This window comes from Vipera berus (genome assembly GCF_964194415.1).
Source record: "Vipera berus genome assembly, chromosome: 9".
In the NCBI taxonomy this organism is placed as follows: Eukaryota; Metazoa; Chordata; class Lepidosauria; order Squamata; family Viperidae; genus Vipera; species Vipera berus.
This window is the reverse complement of record NC_138212.1, coordinates 18,522,816-18,545,889: the sequence shown is the minus strand read 5'-3', so window position 1 is coordinate 18,545,889 and position 23,074 is coordinate 18,522,816. Positions and strand designations below refer to the sequence as shown.

Sequence of the window (23,074 nt, the reverse complement as noted above, 5' to 3'; positions counted from 1 at the left end):
TATGCTTATCTATTCTCCCTCATAATAACGAAGCCAGTGCATACCTTTGATTTACTTTTAGAACTGAGCTAAAAGATTTTATGGGTTCCCACACTACTAGCTTTGCATGTTGTGCTCTGGTCTGAACTCAAACCTGGCACACAACTTTCTTTAAGAGAGAGGTTGCTTTTACAAAGATACTAAACTTTGTTAGTGAACTAATCAACAAACTACTCATAAAACAAAATAAAAACAAACGAAAGTTCAAAATATTCAAGTTCAGCTGTTGTATAAATACTGCTGCAAGGTTTGCAACCAACCTAATTCAGGATATTGTCCAGATAAGGGCAGTCTGGGAGCTTTAATGTGAATTCAGCCAAGGTATCTAAGTTCAGCCTAGCAGAGCAGAGCAGAGCAGCCATCTTGGGACTTGAACTACTGGAAACAGGCAGGAATGCTTAAAGCAAAAGTCCTCCCACTAAGTAGGTAAAGGTAAAGGTAGAGGTTCCCCTGCACATGCGTGCTAGTCGTTTCCAACTCTAGGGGCCGGTGCTCATCTCCATTTCAAAGCCGAAGAGCCAGCGCTTGTCCGAGGACGTCTCCGTGGTCATGTGGCCGGCATGACTAGACGCCAAAGGCGCACGGAATGCTGTTACCTTCCCACTGTAGTGGTCCCTATTTTTCTACTTGCATTTTTATGTGCTTTCAAAGTGCTAGGTTGGCAGAAGCTGGGACGAGTAACAGGCGCTCACTCTGTTACGCGGCACTCGGGATTCGACCCACCAAACTGCCGACCTTCTGATCGACAAGCTCAGTGTCCTAACCCACTGAGCCACCGCGTCCCTTTCCCACTAAGTAGCCAGGTGTTAATGTTAATTATAGAAGGCTGAACTAGGAGAAGCACGTAAGGCAAATTCACCACCACTGAAATTTCCTCTGTTCTTCTCTTCTTTCTTGAAGTCACCAGTGTGGGGACTACTAAGTTCTTTTGTGCAAAGGAATCAAATTTGACATGAAGGAGTCCTCAAATTTATTTTTATTTATTTATTTATTAATTTAATTTGTATACCGCCTTTCTCCCGAAGGACTCAGGGCGGTGAACAGGGCAATACATATTAAAAACAAGATACAAAAATTAAAAGTGATTAAACAAACAATGCCCATGAATAAATTAGTACACATTAAAAAGTTAAAACAGATTTATAAAACCCAACCCCATCCCATCAGGCCAGGCCAGCTTGTTCAAAAAGGTAGGTTTTGAGATCGCGCTGGAAGGAGCGGAGGTCAGGCGCCATCCGGAGCTCGGCCGGAAGATGGTTCCATAAATCCGGCGCGCCCACAGAGAACGCCCTCCCCCTGGGGGCCACCAGTCGACATTCTTTGACCGGTGGCACCCTGAGGAGGCCCTCTCTGTGGGAGCGTACTGGGCGGAGGGAAGTTGACGCCGGCCGCAGGTGCTCCCCAAGGTATTCCGGACCCATGCCATGTAGGGCTTTGTAGGTCATTACTAACACCTTGAATCTCACCCGGAAGACAACTGGAAGCCAATGCAGCTCGCGGAGCAAAGGTGTAACATGGGAGTGTCAGGAAACTCCCAACACAACTCTTGCAGCTGCATTCTGTACCAGTTGGAGCCTCCGAGTGGTCTTCAAGGGTAGCCCCATGTAGAGAGCGTTGCAGTAGTCCAGATGAGAGGTCACGAGCGTGTGAGTGACCGTACGTAAGGCATCCCGGTCTAGATAGGGCCGCAACTGGCGCACCAGGTGGACCTGGGCGAAGGCCCCCCTAGTCACAGCTACTATACGGTCTTCTAAGGAAAGCTGTGAATCTAGGAGGACTCCCAAGTTGCGAGCCCTATCTACGGGGGGTAATTGCCAGTTAAAAATACTGAGTACCTTAAGCTCCAGAGAGCAGCTGCCTGTCACCGAAGGTGGTACCGAATGTATTAATTTTTCTTTCTCTCAATATTGTCCCTCAACATTGAGACAACTGATAAGCAGAAGAAACAATGCAATCCCTAACTCCCAACATTCACTGAATGCAGATTAGTGTTCAAATTGAAGGCTTCGCTTCAATGTGATGATTCACATCAAGGGTGCCTGCATGGAGGAGGTGACAAACTTCAGGATGGCAGCCACAGCCATGCAGTTGAAGCCCCACCCCTTTTATGTACATATAAAATATGCACTTTCTCTCTCTCTCTCTCTCTCTCTCGGTATAAATTCTTATTTTTATTCAAAATAATCTGAAATACAGATGCAAAAAAAGGAAAAAGGAAAAAAATACAAAAGAAAAACATAACAGAAAACATTACACAAAGAGAAAAAAATGTGCATAAAAAAAACATACAACATAAATTTCCCCCCAGTTTCAAAGATAATAATGCTCCCTTTGCAAAGCAGGCACACAATTTATAAATTTCTACAACACTGTTTACCCAACTCACTTGACCTGACATCTGTCTTTTTTATGTGTTTGTGTGTGTAGCAGTACAGAATAACAGAGTTGGAAGGGACCTTGGAGGTCCAACCTCCTGTTCAGGGGGGAAACCCTACCATTTCAGACAAATGTTTGTCTAACCTCTTCTTAAGAACTTCCGGTGTTGGAGCATTCACAACTTCTGGAGGCAAGTTGTTCCACTGATTAATTGTCAGGAAATTTCTCCTTAGTTCTACGTTGCTTCTTTCCTTGATTAGTTTCCATCCATTGCTTCTTGTCCTGCCTTCAGGTGCTTTGAAGAAGAGCTTGACTCTCTCTTCTTTGTGGCAAACCTTGAGATATTGGAACACTGCTATCATGTCACCCCTAGTCTTGCTTTTCATTAAACTAGACATTTATTTATTTATTTATTTTATTTATTATTGGGACTTATATGCCGCCCTATCTCCCGAAGGACTCAGGGCGGCTAACAACAATAACATACAATAAATACAGAAGTTAAGATAAAATTAAAATTAAAGGCCTCTGTACAATAAATTAAAATTAAAATTAAAATAAATTTAAAATTAGAGTTAAAAAAATAAAAACATAATTAAAATCCCTGTCAGTCCAGGTCAGCCAGGTGGAAAAGGAGTGTTTTGAGGCCGCGGCGAAAGGACTGGAGATCTTGGGCCATCCGAAGCTCATGGGGGAGCTGGTTCATACCCAATTCCAGCAACCATTCTTTATATGTTTTAGCCTCCAGTCCCCTAATCATCTTTGTTGCTCTTCTCTGCACTCTTTCTAGAATCTTTTTTATTTGCTGTTTCTTTTAAATAATTTAAATCCCTCTAGCTGTATATTCCATTTATGGGTTTCATCCCACCAAGTTTCCATAATGGCAACAATATCATATCTGCTCTTACTTGAATTTCTAATCCACCCTGTTTATTTCTCATACTCTGTGCATTGGTGTATAGACATTTGAGTCCTTTTTGACTGACCCTGTGTTTGTTGTTGTTGTTGTTAGTTGCGAAGTCGTGTCTCACCCATCGCGACCCTATGGACAATGTTCCTCCAGGCCTTCCTGTCCTCTACCATCTTCTGGAGTCCATCTAAGCTCACGCCTACTGCTTCAATGACTCCATCCAGCCACCTCATTCTCTGTCGTCCCCTTCTTCTCTTGCCCTCAATCTTTCCCAGCATGAGGCTCTTCTCCAGTGAGTCCTTCCTTCTCATTAGGTGGCCAAAGTATTTGAGTTTTAGCTTCAGGATCTGGCCTTCTAAAGAGCAGTCAGGGTTGATCTCCTCTAGGACTGACCGGTTTGATCGCCTTGCAGTCCAAGGAACTCGCAGGAGTCTTCTCCAGCACCATAGTTCAAAGCCTTCAATTCTTTGGCGCTCAGCCTTTCTTATGGTCCAGCTTTCACTGCCATACATTGCAACTGGGAAGACCATAGCCTTGACTATACGCACTTTTGTTGACAGGGTGATGTCTCTGCTTTTTAGTGTGCTGTCTAGATTTGCCATGGCTTTCCTCCCAAGGAGCAAGCGTCTTTTAATTTCTTGGCTACAGTCCCCATCTGCAGTGATCTTGGAGCCCAGGAAAATAAAATCTGTCACTACCTCCATTTCTTCCCCATCTATTTGCCAGGAATTGAGAGGGCCAGATGCCATGATCTTGGTTTTCTTAATGTTTAGTTTCAACCCAAGTTTTGCACTCTCCTTCTTCACCCGCAACAAGAGGCTCTTTAGTTCTTCTTCACTTTCTGCCATTAGAGTGGTATCATCTGCATATCTTAGGTTGTTGATGTTTCTTCCGGCAATCTTAATTCCAACTTTTGATTCATCTAGCCCTGCCTTTCTCATGATGTGCTCTGCAAATAAGTTAAATAGGCAAGGCGACAGTATATAGCCTTGCCGGACTCCTTTCCCAATTTTGAACCAATCAGTGGTTCCGTGTCCAGTTCTCACTGTTGCTTCTTGGCCCGCATATAGATTTCTCAACAGACAGATAAGATGGTCTGGTATGCCCATCTCTTTAAGGACTTGCCAGAGTTTGTTATGATCCACACAATCAAAGGCTTTAGCATAGTCAATGAAGCAGAAGTAGATGTTTTTCTGGAACTCTCTAGCTTTCTCCATGATCCAGCGTATGTTAGCAATTTGATCTCTAGTTCCTCTGCCTCTTTGAAATCCTGCCTGTACTTCTGGTAGTTCTCAATTCACATACTGCTGGAGTCTAGCTTGTAGAATTTTAAGCATAACTTTACTAGCATGAGAAATGAGTGCAATGGTGCGATAGTTTGAACATTCTTTGGCACTGCCTTTCTTTGGAATTGGAATGTAAACTGATCTTTTCCAATCCTGTGGCCACTCTTGAGTTTTCCAAATTTGCTGGCAAATTGAGTGTAGCACTTTTACTGCATCGTCTTTTAAGATTTTGAATAGCTCAGCTGGAATACTGTCACCTCCACTAGCTTTGTTGTTGCTCAGCTTTTCTAAGGCCCACTTCACTTCACATTCTAGGATGTCTGGCTCGAGGTCAGTGACCCCCTCATTGTGATTATCAGGGACGTTAAGCTCATTCTTGTATAGTTCTTCTGTGTAATTTTGCCACCTCTTCTTAATCTCTTCTGCCTCTGTTAGGTCCCTGCCATTTTGGTCCTTTATCATGCCCATTTTTGCATGAAACGTTCCTTTCATCTCTCCATTTTTTTTTATTACATTTATATCCCGCCCTTCTCCGAAGACTCAGGGTGGCTTACAAGCTTAGCAGTAGCCTTCATTCTATGTATATGCCTGCTTGTTAGGGCTTTCACACACACCCCAAGCGGCATTATTACAAAGTCAGCTTATTGCCCCCAACAATCTGGGTCCTCATTTTACCTACCTCGGAAGGATGGAAGGCTGAGTCAACCTTGAGCCTGGTGGGATGCGAACCTGCACTAATTGCAGGCAGCTGGTGTTACTTAAGGAGGCATCAGCCCACTGCTCCACCAAGGCTCTTGAAAAGATTTTCTTGAAAAGATCTCTGGTCCTCCCTATTCTATTGTTTTCTTCTATTTCTTTGCATTGTTCATTTAAGAAGGCATTCTTATCTCTTCTAGCTATTCTTTGGAATTCTGCATTTAATTGGGCATATCTTTCTTTTTCTCCCTTGCCTTTCGCTTCCCTCCTTTCCTCAGCTATTTGCAAAGCTTCCTCAGACAGCCATTTTGCTTTCTTGCATTTCTTTTTCTTTGGGATGGTTTTGGTTGCTACCTGTTGTATAATGTTGCGAACCTCTGTCCATAGTTCTTCAGGCACTCTGTCTATCAGATCTAATTCCTTAAATCTATTTGTCACCTCTACTGTATATTCAACAGGGATATGATTTAATTCATACCTGACTGGCCTAGCGCTTTTCCCTACTTTCTTTAATTTAAGCCTAAACTTTGCAACAAGAAGCTCATGGTCTGAGCCACAGTCAGCTCCTGGTCTTGTTTTTACTGACTGTATAGAGCTTCTCCATCTTTGGCTGCAGAGCATATGGTCAATCTGATTTCTGTGTTGACCGTCTGGTGATGTCCATGTGTAAAGCCGTCTCTTGGGTTGTTGGAAAAGAGTGTTTGCTATGACCATCGTATTCTCTTGACAAAATTCTATCAGCCTGTGCCCTGCTTCATTTTGTACTCCAAGGCCAAACTTGCCTGTTATTCCAGTTATCTTTTGGCTTCCTACTTTAGCATTCCAATCCCCCATGATGATAAGGACATCATTTCTGGGTGTTAGTTCTATAAGGTGCTGTAGGGCTTCATAGAACCGGTCAATTTCATCCTCTTCAGCACCGGTGGTTGGGGCATAGACTTGGACTACTGTGATATTGAATGGTTTGCCTTGGATTTGAACTGAGATCATTCTGTCATTTTGAGGATTGTATCCCAGTATTGCTTTTCCTATTTTTTTTATTGACTATGAAGGCTACTCCATTTCTTCTGAGGGATTCTTGCCCACAGTAGTATACCTGATGGTCATCTGAATTAAATTCACCCATTCCTGTCCATTTTAGTTCGCTGATACCTAAGATGTCAATGTTTAGTCTTGTCATCTCTTGTTTGACCACGTCCAGCTTTCCTTGATTCATGGATCTTACATTCCAGGTTCCTATGGAGAAAAAATCTTTACAGCATCGGAATTTCCTTTCACCACCAGACATATCCACAGCTGAGCGTCCTTTCGGCTTTGGCCCAGTCGCTTCATTCTTTCTGGCGCTACTAGTACTAGCCCTCTGCTCTTCCCCAGTAGCATATTGGAAGCCTTCCGACCTGAGGGGCTCATCTTCCAGCGTCATATCGTTTTGCCTTTTGGTACTGTCCATAGGGTTTTCATGGCAAAGATACTGGAGTGGTTTGCCATTTCCTTCTCCAGTGGATCACGTTTTGTCAGAACTCTCTGCTATGACCTGTCCGTCTTGGGTGGCCCTACACAGCATAGCTCATAGCCTCATTGAATTACCCAAGCCCCTTCGCCACGACAAGGCAGTAATCCATGAAGGGGGACCCTGTGTTTACTTTCTACATAATCTGTTTTGTGCTTAAGTTCCCCTACTTCCTTACCATGTTTATTTAGTGCAAATCATTGACAGCAATGTTGATATTCTTACCCCCACAAACATTGGTTACAAGCAGTGATAACCCTATTAGTTTTAGACTGCTGGGGACAGAAATTTTCTGTATCAATTAACTCTCTGTCCCCATTGTTTAGTTTAAATGTTGCTCCAGAAAATCCATGGATTTAATGCCAAGTAACTCAGTCCCTTTCTTTGATGGATGCAAACCATCTCTTTTGTATAGTTTTTCCTCAGACCAACTGCAGACATTGTGAGTAATGTAACCAAACTCTTCCACTTTACACCACTCCTTTAGCCACACATTGAATTCAAGTATATGCTGGCCTTTCCCTTTTTGTTCCTTATATACAAGTAAAACCTCTGAAAAAAATAAGTCTACAGCCTACCCTACTAAGTTCCTGTCCAAGCTCTGGAAATCATTCTGCACAGAGAGTATATCTTTTGGGAATAGATCATTTGTGCCAAAATGTACAACAGCATCAACATTACAGTCCTTACTGGCATTCTTGACTATCTTTAAATTACACCTATTGTCTCTGCTGCCAGTAGCACCTGGCAGACACCTGACCTCTTTCAAAACCTCCACACCCTTTCCTAAATTGACATCCCTTACAATTCCATATATGATTGTGTATATAAACATAGGTAACACCAACAGCAAAATTAAACTTCAAACCTCTCTATTATTGTATTTCACTTACAGGAAGTCCATAATGGCTTCTAGTCTACTATTAGCCAGCACAATCATTTTCTGACATGAACCTTATTTCTGTAAGCCACCTGGAATCACTGTGAATTGTGCAGCCATGTAAATTAGATAGATAGATAGATAGATAGATAGATAGATAGATAGATAGATAGATAGATAGATAGATAGATAGATAGATAGATAGATAGATAGAAAGAAAGACAGAGGTTTCAACCACATGGCTATGGCTTTCATCTTAATATTTGTGACACCCTTCTTTGTGGACACCTCTGATTTACCTCATAATCCAGTTTGGGAAATCAGCCTGGTCATCTCCAAACTGAATCTTTGTCCGGGTGAATAACCTAGTAAAGGGATGTTGAATTACCACTTTATCTGAACAGGTAAATAAGGTTAGGGATAATTGGAAAGGAGGACATGCTAACTGGTTCACTTTCTTGGTGTCTGTGACCAAAAAATTACAGTGAAACATTGCAAAGCAATGTTTTTAGACTTCTGTGCACATGAAATTAATTTTTCCCCATATCAGAAAAACTGGATTTTCAGTTGCAATACCTTTCTGGCAAACTGCCTTTATTTTACATATTTATTTATTAATTTTTAGGCCACCCATCTCCCCTAAAGGTTACTCTGGGCAGCTTATTTGTTATAAAACAAATAAATAATTAAAACGTTAAAACTAGGCAGAATAAAAAGTTTCAAAAATGTTTCTTTTCAACAACACCTGCTAGTGTTAATATAGAATCATTGATAATGCATTTTTCAAATTTCACCTTAGAAATATATACCATATTGTGTGATCCACAAACCTGGGGACTATACAGAGAATATATGATTTTAAGACTATGCTGCTGGATGAGGACATGAGGAATTTTATAATCCTAATTGGTTGCCCAAAATGTCTCCCTCTTGGGAATCCCTCAGCCATCTCCTCAGGCCATGACATTTAATTAAAGTAATTTTGGAATATTTTTTGTCTTCCAGCAAGCAATCCATCTGCTGGAAGACTAAAAGTACCCTCCAAGAAAGAATGTATTTAGAGAGCATTAAGTATTCTCCTCAAGAATAAGAGAAAGCAAGATGTCTGAGCAAAGATGGGGGAGGAATTTTCCCGCCCTTTTTGTTGTTCTTACTGCAGCCTTAGCATGAGAGGTGCAGTCTGGCTTTTGATGCTGCTTTCTTTTTCCAACTCAGGAACAAAAGTGTATCTTATTTAAAAATATATAGTATCAATCTATTGTAGGAGATGTTTGGACAAACAATCTGTAGCACACAGTCCTGTTTATAACTATGTAAATGATACTATATCTCCACAGACATTCATGCAGTTTTTATTTTCATAGAATTTCAGGGCCTGGCCAAGAACTTTTTGAATAAGATCTCTTGAAAGATCATGAGGGTTTTTCCCCCCCAGAATTTACATAACATAAGTCTTTTCCTGAATTGGCAGCTTCAAATGTAGACACTGGATGAAAAGCTGTTGGGAGTCAGATTTATTGTTGCTGTAATTTTGTCACTTATGTCTTGTCAACTATGATAATCAGGTTAAATGTATTTGTCCTGAGATTCTATCAAATAACTAGAAGCACTAATGTTGCTTTACCATTTTTTCCTTGGCAACTTTTCATATTTGAGGATATTTTACAAGCCTCATCATTAAAGCCAAGCAGAAACATTTTCTATTCCATGGTTTGGAGGGGAAGGACTTGACCTGTCACCTGTCCATTCCATGTGGGACAATTTAAAATTGAGATTTTAGGAATAAGTTGAACTTGATTCTCCAAATTAGACAAGTTGTCAGCTAAGTCAGCTTGATTTTGTTTGAGAAATCCAAGTTCTTTGTGGATATCAGAATAATAAATCTTGCCAACTTGATATACCTACTGTTTTTCCTGACACTTTTTGGGGAAAGAATTTCCAAATGTTTTAAGCACATTTATTTTAAGGTTTGATATTGAAAAGTTCCCATATGAGGAGTTTTCCCCCACTTACAGAAATGTATTTAGAGTTCTTCTTTTTTAGATAATCCAGAAATAGTGCTTCCTTAAATTAATTATTAGAGCATTTCATTCCTAATCTACTATGCAAGATTTGCATTGTTTCAGGTATTTTTTTTCCCTTAGTACATGGCCTCTAGAGAGAATCACTTATATTTGAGGAGAAGTCAGTTTTATTTATTTCTAGTCTAACCTTTTTTTTATGAAGTGACAATTTCAAAAATGCTTTGAAAATTAAATCATTTTGCAATATAGTACTCATAGTTGTTTGATGGCTATTATCATATTATGATTTGCATCATAACCTGTAGTTAAAAGGATGTCATCATCCCAGGAGCATCATATCAGCATATCTAGCTGATATCTCCCACCATCTGTCCACTTTCCTGGTGAGAATTTGGCAAGTCAGAGACAGTCTTTTAAAGTTTTCCATATTTGGAAACAGATTCCACAAGGAAAGTACCACTAAATGTTAAAGTGATATGTTATAAAAACAAAATTATGCAAATTTGCCTGTTTTTTCTCCCCTCCTGTTTATACTCCAGTGAATCATGGAGGATCCGGTCTTGGTCTCTTCCTAATGCTACCTCTTTTCCTTGGGCTTCTGCTTTTTTATTTTTATAATAGCTTCTGAAGGCCATGGCTTTCCAAAGAGTACTTAAATTTCACAGCCTAGGAATGATTCCATTTTCAAGTATTATTTGGGTTCTCAGACCTCATGATCTTCAGCAGCTGTTCTCAGGGCCTTTCCTGATGGTGTACTTTAGTTGGTTCAACATTTTAAAAGGGGATCCAATTTTCCTTCTAGTTCCATGCTGGTTTTATTAGTGCCAGTAGATTTTTTTTATTCTAGTCTGTTGGAGGCATTCATAAACACCTACCATTAGCTTTCTTACATGCTTTTTATATCCTACAGTATTTTTATACCCAGAAAGGTCTTATTGATTGACATGCTTTGGCTATATTGTCACAGAAAGCAATACAGTTCCAGAGATTCTTTAACATAAGTCTGTTGAAAGAAGGTTGAATAAAATTGCAGGAATTTTTGTAACAGGATTTTCCCCCTTAAAATTCAAGTCATCTTCCAAGTTCCTACACAGAAGAACTTTTCAACCTCTTATTTGTGGTTTCTGAGTGAACTAGTGATAAGGCTGTTGTGGTCCCTGGTAAAAAGGGGAAAGATCAACCATAGAAAATATGAAACATTCTGTGGTTCTAAGATTTCCTTGCACTTTCCAACATATAAAGATATTTATATGTTATTCTTACTAGAAAGTATTTTATCTTCTGCACTAGAGATCTGTCATCTTTCACCAGCATTCAGATTACCAGTTATCCTGGATACAACATTGAATACAAAGATAACATTTTCATCTACAATAAAGAAGTTAAAACAGAAATTCCCAACCATTTTGTCTAGTAAGAACATTTGGAATTTTGAGAGCATGTCATGTGCACTCAAACAAAATGGCTTCAGGGGGAGTGCCTATTCAAAAAATAACTGCCATCATATTATTTATCCAAAGACAAACAGGTGAAATTTCTCCTGTCACTCCAAAATGCTACCATCTCAATGGATTGTTTGTTCATTGGAATAGACAGATACTCTTCCAGATAAAAGCTAGAATTGTGGCGGTCTAGCATTTTAATTTTCCAGAAAAGTCTGTGGGACCCAAATCTTTTCTTGGAAATAAAAATATGTTGCAGGGTTTATTCTACAACAAAAGCTTTTTTTAAAAAAAAATCTGTATCGAAACACGTTCCTGTCCATAGCTATATTGGTATCCACAGTGGGAGACTTCACAATTAAAGGGAGGGCATCATCATAATAGGAGTATTACATAATGAATTAGGACTGGTTCATGCAAATTGAGGCTTTACAGTGTTGGTTTGTTAGCATTTAGAGCCAGGTCAAGGGAATGCAGCCGCGCGAGTCGTCTTGGGAGTTTCCCGATACTCCCATGTTACACCTCTGCTCCGCGAGCTGCATTGGCTACCGGTTGCTCTCCGGGTGAGGTTCAAGGTGTTAGTTATGACGTACAAAGCCCTTCATGGCATGGGTCCGGATTACCTACGGCAACACCTGCGACCGGCGTCAACGTCCCTCTGTCCAGTGCGCTCCCACAGAGAGGGCCTCCTCAGGGTGCCGCCGATCAAAGAATGCCGATTGGTGACCCCCAGGGGGAGAGCGTTCTCTGTGGGCGCGCCAGACCTTTGGAACAGCTTACCGGTTGAGCTCCGGACGGCCCCCGACCTTCCCTCCTTCCGGCGCGATCTTAAAACATTCTTTTTCGAACAAGCTGGCCTGGTCTGACGGGATGGGGTTGGGTTTTTAAAATTAGTTTTTAACTTAATATGTATTGATTTTATGGGCATGATGTTTAATTGGTTTTTAATGGTTTTTTAATTTTTGTATCTGATTTTTATTGTGTATTGCCCTGTTCACCGCCCTGAGTCCTTCGGGAGAAGGGCGGTATAGAAATCAAATTATTAAATTAAATTAAATTAAATTAAGTGAGTCTGGTAAGAAAAAATGAAGTTCACGCCTACTTCAGGAAAGAGCGCTACATTTTCAGAAAACCACGATACCTTGGTGTGCAGTGAGGGCTCCTAGAGATGGATCAAAAGAGTGGCTTCTTTTTACTTGGGCATGAGGCTCCTGCTGGCATTTTAATGGGAACCAGAAGTGTAGGGTGCACTCTGTGCTTTTGTTCCGCTTTATGTTCCACAATACAGATGAATGTAGGAACTGGTCTTCCATGTTTGAGCATAGAAGCGATCAAACCTGTTAGTTTGTCATGGGAAGGATGAAGGGGCAGTTCAAAATTGCAGGAATCATGCAGAAGAGAAGAATGCATGTGTTCTGGAGAAAGTCTAGGTCCTAGGGCAACTGGTGTGGGAAAAAGTAGGCAGCTTCTGTCCTCAAGAATGGAGGAAAGAACATCTTTAGCTTGCAAGCCTATGCACAATCTCCTGAGAGTAAATTCCATAGTTTCTCATGGGAGCTTTCTTCTAAAGAGATCAATATAAGATGAAAATAGTTGTTATCTGGTTTTCATAACATATCTGTATTGCAAATACACTGCCGTATACAATTTAGAAAATAAACTAAAACAAGAATCTGGTATTCCAGGACATGACACTGTTGTATCTTTCACAGCAACTTCAACAGCTATCGATAAGAACAACCTTAAATACAGCGGGAATGTCTTTACCCCACGATTTCCAACAACTTCAACTACTACCTCATTGAAGCAACCAATGTGGCTGAGTTTGAATTACCCTCCACCTACTGTTTTTCCCAACCACTCAAGTTTCCCTCAGTATCAGGTAATAGTGGCACATATACTTATTGTGTAGTAGAGTTATTTCTAAGGAATCAGTAAGTCTGTCTGTATGGAGCTGGAAGGAAGGAAAGTAGAAGAGGAATCAGAATTATTGGCATTCTGGAAGCACAAGAAAATTAAGGATTTGTTCAGTAGCAAGATAAGCCATATATAATCCTTTCTCTAAAATAGCTTGTTCTCTGAAGCACGGATGGCCCTAATACTCATGACCTTCTTGAAATAGGTGAAAACATGGGTCTTCTGGAAGACCAATGGGGATGAATTATATATAGCAGGACAATCTTCTCAAATTCTATAATTTGAGTCCTGTATTTAGCAGAGACAGAGCAAGAGAGTTAGGATAACTACTCAGAGGGTATACCCATTAAGGAGAGAGTACCATAAGTTTAGTTTAGCAAAATTCTGCTTTTTTGATGTGAGCAAATAAAGAACTGAATTTTGATGGCATTGTTTTATGCTATTCTTGGGAGGTACTTATGATGATGATGATGATGATGATGATGATGATGATGATGATGTCATCAGTGTACAGCATATGCTGCCTGATGCAAGAGAATAGCTTAATTTAGCTACAATCTAAAACCTTCATTCAGATACATACACTAGGAAGCAAATGGAAATGGACCTTCCAAAAAAGAAGGTTGTATGATTTCTTACATGCCTTCAGTAGGTTATAGATTACTTTGCACTAAGTTACAGTAACATCAATACTCATGATATTAATTTCAATTATTATGGATACAATCTTCTGCTTCTGGGAGATCAGATCAGGGATTAAAGAACTGGTTAACTACTATTCTTGGTAAGATTTTTACTGAGGATGGGCCAATTTAAGTCTGGATCCCACTTCACTCTTCCCAATTGCAGCTGGCTGCTTCGGATATTAAAGAGCTGCAACCCTAAAAATATTTCCAAATAAGGAATATTAAAGATGGACACACAAGACAGGGTGATGAAAATTGAGATTGTTAGGAATCCAGAGCAATCCCAATTTTCTGCCATGCCATCAGACTTGGAAATATTCAAGCAATTTTCTTTCTTATACACTTGCTTGGCCATTGTGAGAATAGACTCCCATACCAGATAGGCTAGGTGTCCAATTCAGTAGAGTACTGCTTATGTTAAGAATGAGGAGCATTCCAGGACCATTGTGGAGAAACCTCCAGGTCCAGCATCCCCTGTCTGCATTTGCCAGGAAGAGGACACTACCAAATGTTTTTTTTTTTCTGGGAAAATACACTGCTAATAGGTCAAATATAATTGGAGAAGGCAAGGGGTCCTGAAGATACCAAGGTATTAGACTATATATTACTTTATAGGTTAAAGCCAGCATCTGGTCTACTGCATCTGGTATCAAAAGCAGGGTGGGTTCAGGTATCATCCAGGAAATTCCAAGAAATCAAAACAACACAGTAAAAGAAACAATAAATCACTCTTATGTTGTCTAAAAATCTGCTTATCTTGTCTGTGAAGGGAGGAGAAGTCAAGTCAACATGAGGATATCTTGACTTGCACCTCACCATGGGAAATGTCCTCCCTATGAAGAGGAGAGAGTGACACACAGAATATTTGTTTCATTTCAATGTTATAAATCTGCTTCTTGCAGGGATTTCACAGTCCCAATATTCAGATGCCATAGTGTCTGCTCCCATGATATAAATTTTTTATACATGAATCAACTTTTGATTCATTGGCTAGAGGAATGGTACCACTGCAGACTACTGACAGTTCATCTTTGGAGGTTGATAGTTTACTTTTGAAGGGCATGAAGACAAAATGATTAAAGATGTCCTTTCTTTCTCACAATGTAACTCTTTTTATAATGTCATATTATTTTATTCTTCATTACAGAAAGTAGTTCTTACTTCTGTGGGTGATTTTGTTATATTGGTCTCTGTAAATTGTTTTTCTTGCCATAGTTGTGGTTGCCTGTATTTTAAATTCATGTCAAAATGAAAGAAAATCCCATAGATTTCTAAAGCCACGTAGTGAAAAATCTCCCCCACTCCTCCTTGTCTAGGTATTCTTTTAATAAAAATCTCTCACGTTGTCAGCAATGGAAAGGAAATGATTTATAACTGCTCAAGGGCTTGTCTAAATTCCCCCAGAATGAAGATGAGGTGGAGGGTTAGTATTGTTTATGATGCCCCATTGAACTCATGTTCTGCCTCCTTTTCCCTTGATTCATTTTCCAATAGTTGGAAAACTGGTTTTAGAGAAGAGGGTGATTTTTCAGCTTTCTCTTTAAGGAGTGCTATCACTCTGTGAGCTTGGAGGGGGAATTCTAAATTATTCTACACTTCCTAGGATGGCAGTCTAAAATATTTTTGGTTTGATTGGATTGGTTTGTTCTAATGTTTGAAGAATCATCTTAATAGTTTCTTCTTTATTTACTCCTTTGTTTATTATGCTGCATTTTGATTAGAAATTTCAGAACATTACATATTATAAATGGTTTTTCTCCTATTCATTTTGAACAGAGTTTGTATCAGCAAAGGGCACGGATCCCGTACCAGCAAACTTTACATCCTCAACTAGGGTGCTATTCCAGACAGGTATGGTGGAAGTTCTATAAGTCACCTGTGACATAAATTGGGGGAGGGAAAGTAAATCTGAGAAGATCTCTGTGGCTTTGAGCCATTCCCTCTCACTCAACCACCATCTTTTAATTGAAGAGGGACATTGGCAGTAAATCCCTAGAGACATATGAAGGCTCGCCCTATACTTGGAGTATGCCTCGTTAGAGAACCACCCAGCCACTCCTTTGATGCATACAGCATCTTGGGACAATCAGTTTAAAGCAGTGAGTTATGTACTATAAATGAGAACTACTTAGAACATATTACAACACAGCTCTTTTATTTCTGCCCCTTCCCAAAATCTGCAATATTCCAATGTTCCATTCAGCTATTGCAGGCTGAAATATATTAATATATTCTCCTATCATTTTTGTTTGTTTGTTTTCCTGCAACCAACTGATAACTTGAATTGCTTACATCTTCTAGATCTTCTGAAGCTTTTAATAATATAATTTAAAAATATGCTCTATTTCTGCATGCTTAGGGATTTCTTTAATTCAATAAAAGGAAATTGCTACTTTCTTAAGAGACCCAGGTATGAGATAAGCAGGGTCTGACCTGTTTAATATCTGGATGGCTGATCACTGAAAATCCCAAAGTTATACAGGGAACTAGACTGGGAAATCAGAAAATAAACACTATAATGCCAATCTACTCCCCTATTGCTGCTAAGAAAAATACATGGAAGTATGGATGAATATAATAGTCACCAATTTGATCTGACCTTTTCCCCTGCCAAAAGAAATTTCTTTTTCAGGTTTTGAATCTGTAGATAGATGGCCTTTCATAAAATGCTCTGCATAATCAACCCTAAGCCATGAAGTTAGGGCTTCTCAAGAAAGATGGGAATAAAATAATTACATTAAGTAAACTATAACTTTAAAGGCAAGGATGTAAGATTGTGTCACTTTTACCATTCCTAAAAAAGCTAACAACTTAGTCTAGATCTTCCAAATATATGAAAGAGGGATAATATATGAGCTGCTTGGAAATATGTATTATTTTTCATAATCCAGAAAGATGTGTTGCATATATCTTGATTAATATATGCAGGAATTGTACCATGGTTCAATTTTTTTAGTTCATTTTCTTTTTGAAAAATATTTCCATCCACATGCTCCTGGTAGATTTTCTAAGTACTAACCTGAGAACAAGGGGACAAAAGTGGAGGCTTATGGCAACAGTGAAATAAGTGCTAAGTTACATTTCTCCCTGGATTTAAGAATTCTAAATAACTAAACATGTATTGTGGCTACCTAACTCAAATATATGACTCTGTATGGCTTTGTTCCTGAAATGGACATAAAATCTTCAACCTCAATAATTCACACATAGATCTTGGGCAACCTGTGTATTCCCCCACACCCCCCAAAAAAATTCTTTTAATTTGATGAAAGGAAATTTGATTTATAAATGACCTTTAAAGGAAAAAAAAAACAACTGAAGAAATTTTGGGGAAGTCCTCCTTGCAATGGGGTGGTGGTGGTAGTGACGTGTGTGTGTGTGTGTGTGTGTGTGTGTGTGTGTGTGTGTGTGTGTGTGCTTCCAAGTTGGGAACCTGGGAGACTTCTGAGATTGAAGTTGTAAAATAGAAGCCTCTTCATAGGGGAAGAAAACTGAAGAGCAAGGCAGCTTTCAACACAGCATCCATATAAAACTGCAACTTTCATTAAATTGAAAAAGGCAAAGGCACAGTTTCATACAACCTCCCCACCTCTCTCCCCCCCCCAAAGAGAAAGGTTTGATTGAGAAGAATAATGCAAAGAAGTTGGCAACATGCATTTGGATGAGATATAGACAGATTTGTGTATCTTCAGTTGATGCACCTGGATCTTTCTATTTTCCGTTTATGGTTGTAAAAGTGGGAAGTTTCTTCCCAGGCTTAATTGTATTTTCTCTATGTATTCAGTGGTAAAAGAAGCAAAAACTCTCCCAGAAAACATTTTATTTTATATTATATTCTTTTCACTTGAGAATTCTAATCTTCCCAAATTGCTTTGAGGACAAAGGGAAAAGAGAAGGAAGTGGACATTCATATCCAAGTCTCTATTTGATGTGGAGATTGCTGGATCACTTTAGAGTAGGGCTGTCAAACTTCTGGCCTGTGGGCTGCATGCGTCATGCTAAAACCGTGCCCACCCCATAGCCGGTAATGGGACAAAAGTTGTGATATGTTGCGACACGTCACGTGACGTCAAGAGTTTGACACCCATGCTTTAGAGTTTGCCTGCCTCTCTTAGCCCATCCTGCATTTCAAGATTGTTATTATGGGGATGAAATGTATGCTTCCCATAGCACGAAATGTATAGTTAGGATGTAAAGGATATTTCTACCTGTTCCACAAAGTCACATAGGGTAGGTATCCACCAAGTTCCCTGTTTGAAATAAGGCCACCTAATGGGGCCTAGTGACTTCTCTCTCCTGCCCACCCAGCAGTTTGAAAGCATGCAAATGCAATTAAATAAATAGGTATCACTTCAGTGGGAAAATACCAATGACATGAAAGGAGCTTCCTCAGGAGTCTCTTGGGTAACTGTGATGTCACTGGCTAATCCTTTCAAGCTGAGAAAGGATGGCAGGTAAGCCTGTTCTGTCATGTGTCTAGTAGTTTTCATCCCATCTCACTTGCATGTTGATTATATTTTGGATGTTGTTGAGAGGTTGTTGTTGTTTTTTACTCTTAGGGGGATTTATTTTATTTGCTTTTCTTTGGGGTAATATTTCAGAGTCACATATTGTGAGAGGGGTGGTCAAATAAATAAATAAATAGATGGGTGGATGGGTGGGTGGGTGGATGATAGGCCAGTTCAAATGGGAATCTTTCTACATTCATAGACACAGTCATTACATCATATATATTTTTCTTCCTGTTCTACAGGTAACTCCTTACAACCCACAACAAATCTTCCGCTCACCTTACACACCTGTCCTCAGCTACATCCCTTTGGTTCAACCTGGTTATTCTTATCAGCAAAGGAATCCAACCAAAGCTTCTAGTACTGTCCGTGATCCTCCAGCAATGGCAGGGGATGGGCCTCAGTATCCATTTTCTGCTTCTTATGGGTAGGCAGCTTATCACACTTCCTCCTTTAATGTATTTGTGTGCATGTGTGTGTGATAGGAGAGTGTCCTTAATTATCAGTTTGTTCTGCTATTACCACTAAAACCCTTTGACAGTTTACAAATTATTTTAACCATTAAGGGGAACCTAACTTTGTGGAACATAAGGAAAATTGACATAGTAAACAAAACAAAAAATCCCAGATTTTTATAACATAGGTAACTGAAAATGGGATTTAAAACAGATGTACTTATTTCTAAACATTATCTATAACCCATCAATTGTAGCCTTTTTGGGGTCCTAAATTTATTCTTAAACCTGTTTCCCCAACATGATATATTCATATAATTCCCCAGTTAGTACATTGAGCATTCCTCTGGGCTGGCTGGGGGATTCTGGGAGTTGGAGTCCACACATCTGAAATCTGCCAAGGTTGAGAAACACTGTTTTGACTGAACCTTCCACCAGCACTTCCTAATTTCCTCTCTCCAGCTGTCTCCTCTGATTGGAATATAATCCAGTATGATGCGACCAATCTTTGACTGGCAGTTTCCCCATCCAATCATTATCTAGCTTTTGTAGTATTATTATGAACATGTCTGTTTCACTTTGATCAGTATAGGGATTGCTATCTTTTACTCAAGTTTGAAATTTATTCAGTTGGGATGGAGGATAGATTCTGAAATTGGGAGAATGGTTGTGTATAGATACTTTATCCCTTTTCAAGGAGAGGGAAGCAGGATTCAGGATTTCTTCACCTTCAATAAAAGATTTTGGGAGATCATGAAGGGGGTTTATGAAGAAACAAGGAGGAGCTTCATCTATGGCTTTTTTCAAAGTCACTGTAGTAGCAGTGGAGTTCTTCGGGTTGTTGCCACTATCCTTTTCCTTTCAGATAAATTTGCTGGTACAAAATAATAAGAATTGCAATAGTAGTGTTGATGAGTTGGAAGTTTTTAAAAATGAGAAGGAAAGAAGCTTTGCATTGCAAATCCCCTTTCTTTTTCCTTAAAAAGCACTCCAAATAAGAAAAGATTACAAATGGGAAAGTACAGGGGGGAAAAATAGGAAAAAAGATTAGAGGGGAAAAAAGTGTGTATGTGGGGGTGAGTGGTGGGGGAAGAAATGACCCTGATTCTGTTTCTTGTTTCATGCAGAAAATGGCTTGCCCTCTCTAAATTGGGTGTTTCTTGGCCCAAGATCATGTTGACAATTGATCTAACTAAATAGGGCAAAGAAGAGGTGGATGCAGATCCCACAGGAATTGTCTGCTCTTAAACTCATAATATTGAAGAGATGACCTTACTGTTATACACAACCCAAAAATGTTGTGAGAAGTAGATGTGGCTCTATATCCTATTTATTATTCCAAAACAGCCTTTTAAAAACACTCTGGAAGGGCTATTGGCTATTAGTATCCAGGAACACTAATTGGTTTTATTTCCTTAAATGTCTCAGTCACTTTCCATTCCTTCTGCTCTTTCCACTAACCTGGGATTTCCTTCTAAAACATGACTTTTACCCCTCATTCTGATCCAAAACCTGATCTAATTCTCTTAGTAAACCACAATAAGTTATTCTTTTTTAAAAATGTGATATTTACATTCAACCGTTATTTGTCATCACAATATGTATACAAGGCCACTGTGGTTTCTTCAACCAAACATAGCTTTAAAAGTGCTGACTTTACACTATGTAAAGTACTAAGGCTAACAATATTAGTACCAATAGAGACTATTATTATTACAGGTATGACTGCAATAGAGCCTGCCCATTATGGTCACATATTACAACAGTTGTTAGGTAAAACATCTCACCTAACATGCTCCCCCATCCCTGCTCTTCTTAATGAATTGTTAAACAAATGTGTGTGCCATTAACTGGAGTATAGGATGACTCGTGTGTTTGTGTGTGTGTTTGTGTGAAGGCCCTTGGAGGCTGAGTACAGGTGCAGGATCACTTCTCCTGCTTCTCCCAAAGCCTTCCCTGCCCCCTGAGGTGCCCTGTGCTCTGCTTTCTGCCCCTTGAGTACCCACAGTCCTTTTCTCACTCTCACCAGATCCTCTCACCCCAGCAGGCCAAATACCCTCCTCCTTATTTACTATTTGAAGAGCTCTGAGGCCTTCCAGAGTGTTGGAATCAGTGCCTTTTTTGTCATAGAACACACTGGAACGGAGTTCCGGCACCTTTTTGGGGGGCAGATTTTCCAAGTTTTAAAAGTAACTTTTGAGAAGTTGATGTTTGGTCCACATGGACTTAAATCGCCCTGTTGAGCGTAGCAGGTTGGCGGCAAAAGCATTAAAACAGTGCATGCGGGCTGCTTGTGTGTCGAGTCCAAAGCATGTGTACTTCATCCACACTGGTTGTGATGGCGCTGCTTAGCTTGTGGCACTGCTCGGCTTGTGACTGGTTGTGTGATCGCGCACCAAGTACTTACTGCAGGTGGCAACCACTATGTTTCATTACACAACTGATGTGTATGGGTGTGTGTACAGTGATTGACTGCATGAGAAAGGTAAATAATTTCTTTATTTTAAAAAATCGTTAGTGAATTGAAAATCTTTTTTTAATTTTTAGTGTAAAATTTACTATGAACATTTGCCTTAAATACAATAAATTAAATTTATGTTAAGAACTGAATATATATATATATATATATATATATATATATATATATATATATATATATATATATATATATATATATATATATATATATATATATAAAATAAAAGATTAACAAGATGTGAGTTCCGGCACCTTTTTTCTTACAAAAAAAGCACTGGTTGGAATGGATTGCTTCTTTGCATGACCAAATGGTGCAATTCCAGAAGCAGCCACCATTTTGTTCCAACAACAAAATGGCAACTGTGTTCGCGTCATCAACGTGTGGACCAAGTACACAGTGCTCCTTTTCACTACCTTAATGATGCCTGCACAGGATTGCAGAAGCTGCTGAACATTGCAGAAAGCTTCTGCAGTGCTGTGCAGATCTTGTTAAGATAGGGTTGTATGAAACAGGGTTGTATGTAGCTTTTGGATGGTCAGTCATAACTTTGAGCAGTTGTTAAATGACAGGTCATACCTCAAGGACTACCTGTAGTTTTCATTTACTAGTAATAGTTTTAATTTAATAATTTATTAATTTGTATAATAATTTATTGTTTCATTTTCTATTTTATTTATATTTTTGCATACTACTAATAAGAATACTATTAAATATTAAAGGAGATTATTCAATAAAGTTTCATAATGGGGTCTAAATATACAGTAACAATAATTCTGCTAATTATTCAATAAATTGCTATTTAAAATTCATTCTTTTATCCTCAGGTTCACATCTACCACAGCTGCTCCTGTCAGGACAAATCCTTATTTCTCTTCTAATGGAAGTGGTGGCAACAATTATTAGAACATTTAACATTTTGTTTTATTAGTTTTGTTATTTTCCTGGAAATATGGACAATTTAGAAATATTTTTAAAATTCTTATAATTGGACATTTTGCTCCAGAGTTAAGGAACTCAGATCCAAATCACATGTGTAATTTTAGGGCTAAAAGATAGGCACTCATCCAAAAGAGCAACATTTTATTTAGCAAGAATGGATAAATATTTCAGCACTTTTTAAAAGAAATATATATTTTTAAGACAAGACAGATATTTTTAAAGTTTTTTTTTAAATGACAAATATCTTTGCTGCTTATAAGTTGAAATTTTCTGTAATAAAAGTGGCTGATTAAAAAACAAAATCAACAAATGCTCCTGGTAACTTTGGATAGAACTGTATCCATCTGTTATTTGAAAAAACAATCAATTCATTGGATATGATTGCATATTGAGCTAAGCAAAAAATACTCCTTATTTCATTTTAGTTTAAAGCATTGCACGAACCATCTGTTATTATTTATAAGTCACGGTTTAAGGCTACAAATGGACCCAGCCCATTGCAATATATTCAATAAACTGTGTTGCAATATGTGAATTCAATCAGTACCTGGTTTTAGACCATGGCTTTTAAAAAATCTTTCAGTTGATATAAATTTGTAACATCTGAGATAACAAATGGCAGCACTACAGAATTTGCTAGCATCCCTCTTTCTCTGATCAAAATGGAGAAAACATTCAGATTTGCTAGATAATCCTAGGAAAAAGAATGTATGTCTGATGATGCTGAACACCAAAAGGGATAGTTACATTTATTTATTTTTATTTATTTATTCAAATTTGTTAAAAGCTGCCCGACTGTAATAGACTCTGGATAGCATACCAGACAAAAAAATAAATCCACAAAAAGAGATAAAACATAAAACCACACAAACAGCCTGGACTAAAGCGATTTTAAAAGCAACATGTTAAACAAAACAGGAACAG

At 38.9% G+C, this 23,074-nt stretch overlaps 1 protein-coding gene across 1 annotated transcript in view; it reads left to right on the top strand.

The window, feature by feature from the left end:
* The window catches only part of LOC308671896 (uncharacterized protein C1orf94), a gene marked incomplete at both ends in the record, with an annotated part of 42,440 nt that extends 20,326 nt beyond the window's left edge, over positions 1–22,114 (top strand). Inside the window, 4 exons of the mRNA XM_081334379.1 lie at positions 12,876–13,045; positions 15,543–15,617; positions 18,520–18,704; positions 22,036–22,114. Of these exons, the coding sequence (XP_081190505.1) occupies positions 12,876–13,045; positions 15,543–15,617; positions 18,520–18,704; positions 22,036–22,114 (509 nt within the window). The remainder of the gene's footprint in view (positions 1–12,875; positions 13,046–15,542; positions 15,618–18,519; positions 18,705–22,035) is intronic.
* Positions 22,115–23,074: the final 960 nt, after the last annotated feature.